This window comes from Esox lucius, chromosome 11 (genome assembly GCF_011004845.1).
Source record: "Esox lucius isolate fEsoLuc1 chromosome 11, fEsoLuc1.pri, whole genome shotgun sequence".
In the NCBI taxonomy this organism is placed as follows: Eukaryota; Metazoa; Chordata; class Actinopteri; order Esociformes; family Esocidae; genus Esox; species Esox lucius.
Genome location: NC_047579.1, coordinates 46,442,991 through 46,451,801, shown reverse-complemented (window position 1 = coordinate 46,451,801; position 8,811 = coordinate 46,442,991). Strand labels below are relative to the sequence as shown.

Here is an 8,811-nt window from a genome sequence, read left to right as displayed (position 1 = left end):
TTTTTCATTTTTAAAATTTTGCAATGCAACGAGGAAATTGTAATTTTTAGTTGGTTCATCGAAACTGGTAAGCGATCATGTTAATGTTTAAGGTATGATAGGCTATACAAAGTCTAACATGATTACATTTGCTGTAGATAAAATTATTAAAATATTAATTTTACTGTAAGTATCAAGGTCAAGAGCTTAAGCGCTCACACTTATACTCACGAGCTCACGCTCATACACTGCAAAATATTTTGCAATAGCCAATCACATGTGTAGCATTCAGTAGGCGGTGAGCACAGATACATGTGCAACGGAAGTTGAATAAAAAGTGTCTCCTAGCACAGATATCCCCCTCATACATCCAGAATAGGCCTAAATTGCGCCACTATGGAAAAATATGCAATTCAACATAACATCTCACGGATATACTTACAATTGGAAATAACGCTTTTTTTGGTGTTTTAATGGCTTTTTATTAGGACTAAGTACAGGTTTTGTTATTTCTAACATTTGGAAAGAAAAACAATTTCTGTAATGAATTTCTGTTTGGGATCAATTTGACCCCAGGAAAAAGCTGTTGGTGGCGGTGACCTTGTCCAGAATATCCACCACACCCAATGTCTTGTTGTAGTCCTAGATCATTCGTGGTTTTCTGGCTTCTATAGTGCTCAGGACAGCATCTTTACGCATGGCGCTCATCAGCAGGACATTTTCCCCATTCTTGGGGAAACAGGAGACAGTGGCTCTGCCAGTGAAGGCAAACATTGACGCTGTTACCTTCCTGTTCTTCTTCGCACAAAGCTCATGGAAGCTCTGGCTTATTTTTTTCTCACTGTCCCCAGCGTGGTAACCTTCCAGTTCCTCACCCAGGCCATAAGCGGTGAAAAAATGATCACATGCAGCCCAATGTTATGACCATTCAGTCCTTCAGCCATGTCTAGTAGAACCCCATGTGCCCTGCTTTCTTCCAGGTGCTTCCCCAGGTGATTTACTGGAGTACACCTGCATTTTCCAGCCACAGCTGCACTGTGCATCTCATGCTGCCCATATTTCGATACTGTATTTGACAGTTTGCTTGTCTGAATGCGACCAGACATTCATCCACAGTGATGTGGGGGCCACGATTGTAAATAAAGGGTTATCGCTGGACCCACTTGTTCCTCCCATTCATCCCGTATTGCTGCGAGTTTGTTAGGCTCTGGTTGGCCCTGCCTTGTTTCTTTGTCATCAGAGCATATGACACAGGAGAAAAGATGGAATGTCTTCAGAGACATGGTGGCTGGAAATATTGGCCTCGTAGTGTCAGCATTCCAATGTGGTTTTTTCTCCTTTTGACTTGCACTCTATTTTACACAAATAAGCGACCCAATGTAGACCTACAAGTGGGTCATATCCAAGTCTTTCCAACTCTTCCCATACATGCTCCTCCCCTCTAAGTTTGTAATCTCAAGTATATCCCTTTTGACTGGTGGTGTTATGAAGAGCTCAAAATGCTGACGCTATGTCTTGGGCATGGTTGACAACGTGTCTGGTGGGGCCTGGAACCGTTTTGATGACATTAGCATTAAGTCTACCCCATGGTTCTAGTGGGGAGAGGGACCATAATAACTCTCCATGTTTGGAAGGTGATGTGAGTGCTGGTGCCAAAGACAACGGGAGGGTCAACACTAAGAGTCTCATTCTGATCAGAGGAGGACCCTCATAATCAGGGACCTCCTCAACACGATCTGCTCCAGACACAGTCTCGTCTGTGGCACTTTCACTGTCAATGACAGAAAACCTTTTCTCAGAGAGAGCCCAGAGAGGACTAAGATAAATTGTGTAGAAGGCTGCTATGCAAAGCTCTCATATGTTTGCCCTTCCCCAATGTTGTCAGTGGATCTTGCAATACAACAGGTATGGTTATGTTAGGTTAGGGCCCTAAAGGAGAGGTAAGGTTTTTGAAGATTATAAAATTGCATGTTAAAGTGACCTCAATACAATCAAAAACAACCAAAAGAAATATGTTTTATACAGCTAAAACAACCTGGGGTCAAATTGACCCCAAAGAACACTGACGCTACAAAATGTGGTCAGGACATTGAAAACATATCATCATGATAATTTTATGTGTACCCAGTTGTCCCCATTAAATTAGGAAAATACATTAAATAGGAAGCAAAGAATATGACGTCAATCAGGTATTTAGAGACGTTAAACATTGAATTGGGTCAAATTGACTAAGATAACAGGGGGGTTAAATAATAGAATCACTATTACCCTATAGCTTTTATAAAATAAATTGTAAATTTTTTACAGATGTTTAATTGTATATTTGGAATGTTACAGATGGCGATTTATCTTGTTATATACTAAACATTTTATTAAAATACACTACATGTTTGATTATGAACATTTATTAAATATTCCACTATTACATTGGTAAATTAAATAGTACCCATCAAATCCGTTGTTTAGTTTCATGTTATTCGCAATTTTAAGGTTGATTGGAAATTATTACCGACAGAAAATGTCAGAAAAAGACAGATCATGCTAGAAAATTGATACACACCCATCTCCAAATAGTACATGAACTTCCTGCTTATCACATTTATGCCTTGAAATTAAGAAAGTAAAATGGGCGGAAGCTGCCTGAATACCCTGATAAAAAAAGGCATAATTTGTCAGTTTGCTAAGAAACTGTGCCAAATTGTTGGCCGGAATTAGCTCGAAGAACCCACGTATCCGAATGAATAGGTTTAGTGATTGCATCCTTTTCATTTTTAATAGTTTGCTATACAACGGAAATGAAAAATGTAGTGAGTTGGTTAATGGAAACTAGTTAGCTATAATGTTAGTTTAATTATGGTAGACTATAAAGTAATGTAAAACCCACAAGCGCAATATTTAACATTTGATTTTCGGACAATAGTATTTATTGTGTTACTAAGCCTAATAATAGTGCAGTTGCTGTACATAAAATATTCTAATTTTAAGATTACTGTAAGTCATCAAGGTCAAGAGCTGAAGCGCTCACACTTGGCCCATTGCCTATACTGTACTAGATTTTTGAGCTAATCACATGTGCAGCTTTCAGTAGGCGGAGAGCGCAGATAAATGAGCAACGGAAGTTGTATAAAGTGTCTCCCTATTTTTTTTTTTTTTTTAGCAAAACCAGATAATTAAATTGGCTGAAAGGACAGATATTAACACAATGCTATGTGGGCGGATGTCTGACCACGCTGCAACAAGGTAAGCCGCTGATGGTTTCAGCCGCATTTAAATAATAATATCACTATAACTAGGTGTCATATTATCTTATCAATATAATACACTATTTTCATTAATATTTTTATCAAAAGTTTATATTGTTAATTTTTAATGTATCATGTAAGAGTATTAATTAGCAATTAACCTCTCCCGGAGAGACCAGTAATCATTATTCATACTAGATCGGTCATAAACTGGGTAGTGGGAATAGGGGACTTGCTAGACATGAATTAGGGTATATAGTAGGCTATACAATTTAATACAGAATCTGAACAATTACACGAGAATTTAGTTCAGGTCAAACAATAATTTGCCCTATAATTGAATAATTAAAAGTTTCAAGTTTCAAGATGAAAATCAGTACCTCCAAATCCGAGGCCATGGTCCTCATTCGGAAAAGGCTGGCTTGCCCACTTCAGGTTGGTGGAGAGTGCCTGCCTCAAGTGGAGGAGTTTAAGTATCTAGGGGTCTTGTTCACGAGTGAGGGAAGGATGGAACGGGAGATTGACAGACGGATCGGTGCAGCTTCTGCAGTAATGCAGTCGATGTATCGGTCTGTCGTGGTGAAGAAAGAGCTGAGCCGCAAGGCGAAGCTCTCGATTTACCAGTCAGTCTACGTTCCTACTCTCACCTATGGTCATGAGCTTTGGGTCATGGCCGAAAGGACAAGATCCCGGATACAGGCGGCCGAAATGAGCTTTCTCCGCAGGGTGGCCGGGCGATCCCTTAGAGATAGGGTGAGAAGCTCGGTCACCCGGGAGGAGCTCGGAGTAGAGCCGCTGCTCCTCCACATCGAGAGGGGTCAGCTGAGGTGGCTTGGGCATCTTTTTCGGATGCCTCCGGAACGCCTTCCTGGGAAGGTGTTCCGGTCCCGTCCCACCGGGAGGAGACCCCGGGGAAGACCTAGGACACGCTGGAGGGACTATGTCTCCCGGCTGGCCTGGGAACGCCTCGGTGTCCCCCCGGAAGAGCTAGAGGAAGTGTCTGGGGAGAGGGAAGTCTGGGCATCCCTGCTTAGACTGCTGCCCCCGCGACCCGGCCCCGGATAAGCGGAAGAAGATGGATGCATGGATGGAAGTTTCAAGGCTTATTTGAAAAGCATAATTCGAAAAACAAAGTATTTCATTATGTGTCCTTTAACAAGGCTTTTAATTTGAAAAATAAATTCTAATTTTGCGCTGCTAGCATTATATCCTGCTGCTAAGAATGGTAATGAAGCCTCGTATGGCCATCACGTGCTCTGGCTAAAGCATTAAATACAGTGGGGAGAACAAGTATTTGATACATTGCTGATTTTGCAGGTTTTCCCACTAAGAAAGCATGTAGAAGTCTGTAATTTTTATCATAGGTACTCTTCAACTGTGAGTGACGGAATCTAAAACAAAAATCCAGAAAATCACATTGTATGATTTTTAAGTAATTCATTTGCATTTTATTGCATTACATTAGTATTTGATACATCAGAAAAGCAGAACTTAATATTTGGTACAGAAACCTTTGTTTGCAGTTACAGAGATCAAACGTTTTCTGTAGTTCTTGACCAGGTTTGCACACACTGCAGCAGGGATTTTGGCCCACTCCTCCATACAGACCTTCTCCAGATCCTTCAGGTTTCGGGGCTGTCACTGGGCAATACAGACTTTCAGCTCCCTCCAAAGATTTTCCATTGGGTTCAGGTCTGGAGACTGACTAGGCCACTCCAGGACCTTGAGATGCTTCTTACGGAGCCACTCCTTAGTTGCCCTGGCTGTGTGTTTCGGGTCGTTGTCATGCTGGAAGACCCAGCCCATCTTCAATGCTCTTACTGAGGGAAGGAGGTTGTTGGCCCCATCCATCCTCCCCTCAATACGGTGCAGTCGTCCTGTCCCCTTTACAGAAAAGCATCCCCAAAGAATGATGTTTCCACCTCCATGCTTCACGGTTGGGATGGCGTTCTTGGGGTTGTACTGATCCTTCTTCTTCCGTTTTCTTTGAGACAGTGGTCCCAGCTCTCTTCATGTCATTGACCAGGTCCTGCCGTGTAGTTCTGGGCTGATCCCTCACCTTCCTCATGATCATTGATTCCCCATGAGGTGAGATCTTGCATGGAGCCCCAGACCCCAGGCTCTCTGGTCTTGGCCATGGTGGAGATGTTGGAGTCTGTTTGATTGAGTTTGTGGACAGGTGTCTTTTATACAGGTAACAAGTTCAAACAGGTGCAGTTAATACAGGTCTGTGTGAGCCGGAATTCTTACTGGTAGGTAGGTGATCAAATACTTATGTAATGGAATAAAATGCAAATAAATTATTTAAAAATCATACAAGTCTTTGCATTGAAATTGGTTCATTTCAGTGCCAATGTATAGAACCAGACTCGTAATTGAAGCGATCGTATTCTACCAAACTCCTTTCGGTTTGGACCTATGCACTGATGTTGAAATCAAGACGTTATCCCCATCAAATCCCTGCAATGATCTGCAATGTTAGACAACAGTTAGCTACAGCTCACGGGTGCTTCCTCGTTAACGATGCCTTGTACAGTAGGCTGCTCTTGAGTCAGTCCGCGTGGTATTATAATCAGCAAGTTAATAATGCAATTATTTATACCTTTTAATCGGGATGGAGGGGTTATGTAGATTATTTTGAATGTGTTGCAGTTGAGTTGTTAAGTGTATACACCTAAATCTAAAACAATATTGCACAGTTATTTCATATTTTATACTGCAGGATAATACTATTCCCGCACGATTAATCAAAATCACATTGAAATTGCAATTTGAACATGTGTAAAAATAATAATTTTTACTGGTGTGCCAACTTGCTATAATCATATTCGTATTTGTATAAATTGTAAGCACATTAGGAGTTTATTTTAGAATCTGTTTGCCTACTCATAAACATTCAGATTATTAGTATAAAGGTTGGAGTCTGGTAATCAAACGGCAGGATCGGTGTCAGTCACCATATACAATCGCTCTTACAACACACATTCCCGCATCTTTTGCTATTTTAAGACAATAAACGTTTACAATTCAAATGTCCAGATGTCTCATATGTCAATTAAACTATACAAATAGTGCCTATACATTGTTCTGATTACACCTCTCACTCGTCCCAATTTATTAAAAGTGAGTTAAAGTGAGTATTCTGAAAATATCCCAATTCCGTTTTGGCTCTTTAACTAAAGAAAGTAAAAGCCACAACCCAATAAAGTTACAGCAAGCACCGATCGGGGGGATATTAGCAGTGCAGGTATTCCGAACAGCAAATTCTAACAGTCAGAAACATCCAAGGTGCGGCTTACTGCCAATGAATAGTGCTGATAGGGTTTGTTGTTAGGGAGAGGATCGATTAAGAAAATGTCATTGAATCGGGATTGAATTTTGAAATGAAACATTTTGAAAAACAACAAAGCCGTGGATTGTAGTCCACCTTTCCCCAATACAGAATATATCATTTTAATAGTCATTGCAACATTTTCTGTAGGAGGTATTGCATTTTCAAAGTTTAAGCACATTTTGTTACTACAATTTTTGAAAAACTAAAATGTTTGTCCTCCCTCCTGTTCATTGTAGTCCTCCCTCCCGCGATTCAGAAAATGCACTTTTCATTCTCGTCAATACTAGGCTATTAGTAAGGCATTTTCCATCGAATTTTGAAATGTAAAAAATAAAAATAAAAACTCTAAGCCCTGGATTGTAGCCCATCCTCCTCCGAGTCCGAATATACCACTTTAATTGTCATTGCACACTTTCTGTAGACGCTATTTAATTTTAATATAATTATAAAAATAATTTTGGAAAACAAAAAAATACAAAAATCTTTATTGATACATTGAAAAGTGTGGATTGTAGTTCACCTTCACCTGATGAAGAACCCATACTTTTCATTGTCCTAAATTTGGCTTTGACGGGCGAATATGAATGTCCACTGAATGTCCATTATAAAACTAACTACATCGATGCTACGATAACGAATAGAGTGTGCTCGTTCACGTGAAAAGGGATATTATTCTGGCAGAGGGGCTGCGGCTTAAACCACCATTTTCTTATGGAAACCTAATCGTGCAAGTTTTATTTTTCGGTGAAGCAATTACACAAATTTAAATGCAAAAGAAACACCGACATGTATTTTCAAAATTCTTTACAATAAATGTCAGCGTTGCTGACTGATTTAGACTATCTATCAGTCTAAGCTAAATCTGAAACTTTGCCACAAGCATGTGATACCACCATCGGAAACACTGCACTAGCGGAACAGTTTGTTACTGACACTGTGTTCTTTAAAACCGAAATGAGTGTAACACACAACAGAGGCACCGTTATGCTAGTGGCACAATAAGATTTATTTGGAATGTTTACTCTATATGTGTACGTTCTACGTTTGCTGACTGTACTGTACATAATAGAGTGTTATTAAGAGAATTAGTAGCTAGCTAACGTTAGTAAATGTAGCTATTAGTCTTGAGATAGGTAACGTTAAACCTTTCCTAGCTAGCACGAGCTATCGTTAGGTAGCCACAACAGGCTATCGTAGACAGTCTTCAGCTCTCTAGCTGTATTTTCAACGTTAGTTTAAAACCTCAAAGTGGTAGTCGTTTTTAAAAGCATGTAGTTAACTAGGCAATGTATTAAACATTAATTAACAAATTGGTAGCGCGACGTTACAGTATGTACAATCATTCCTCTTCACTTAAGTTACACGGAGAGCGAACATCTATGTATAAACACTCAGAAAATACTTTCTACAAAAGCGGTGAGAAGACAAGCCCCATCAGTGTAATTTTGGTTAGTTCCGGTAGCCGAGGGAACAAATTGCTCTTTCGGTACCCATTCCAACGGGTTGCAGGATGCACATCACTAACGAGTAAGTTGTGAAGCTAGCTAACTATGTACCGTTGCAAAAAATCTATACAGATGGCTGGCCACCTATATATGTGACGTGTCAATGTGATTTGACAAACAATCTGATGTATTTTCCCAATAGCAAAACAACGAAGTCCATATGCCCTGAACACAACAGGAGATGTTCTCGAAGATCCAGATGGAGATTCAAGGTATTACTCATTTTATGTAATCTACATAACCTGTAACCAGTTTAGGCCTAAGCAGACATACATGGGAAATTAACTAACAGCCTTGAATGTGACAGTCCACCAGTGTGACTGGTTTCATTCTGTTTAACACGTTTAAAAACCTCTTGCAAATGTTTGCAGTATTCAATTCGTATGTTATATTTAATTATGTGTCATCTGAGTGCAGGTGTGACAACTATGTATTGTCTGTTGAGAGGTTGTGAAACCATTGCTTGGCAAATTTCAAAACAATATTTTTGTTGTAGTGGGGACTGTAACCTTAGTAATCCAAAAAAAAGATTTTTTTTTAAGGGAATCTTCCAAAATAGTACATTTGTGTATAACTCACATAATATAATGAAAAAATGTACATGGCAAAAAACAATGAAGTATTACCAAAATATCCAAAATGTTTGTACCAATGAAGAGCCAAGATTCGCTTCAATACTTATCCCTATATCAGTGGCTTAGGGTTAATGTCAAAGATACTGAATATATTGACAAGATCCTATGTCTCTGCC

At 39.7% G+C, this 8,811-nt stretch overlaps 1 protein-coding gene across 4 annotated transcripts in view; it reads left to right on the top strand.

The window, feature by feature from the left end:
- The first annotated feature begins 3,136 nt into the window (after positions 1-3,136).
- nprl3 (NPR3-like, GATOR1 complex subunit) overlaps positions 3,137-8,811 on the top strand; it is a 19,188-nt gene continuing 13,513 nt past the window's right edge. Inside the window, exons 1-2 of one of the 4 annotated variants that reach the window (XM_010874860.4) lie at positions 3,137-3,219; positions 8,203-8,272. Coding sequence is in view for 2 of the 4 variants with exons in the window: in XM_010874857.5 (XP_010873159.1) it covers positions 7,887-8,082; positions 8,203-8,272 (266 nt within the window). In the remaining 2 variants the exon portion in view is untranslated. Of the gene's footprint in view, positions 3,220-7,048; positions 8,083-8,202; positions 8,273-8,811 lie in introns of those variants that run through there. The other 3 variants (XM_010874862.3, XM_010874857.5, XM_010874859.5) reach the window with 3 other exon arrangements.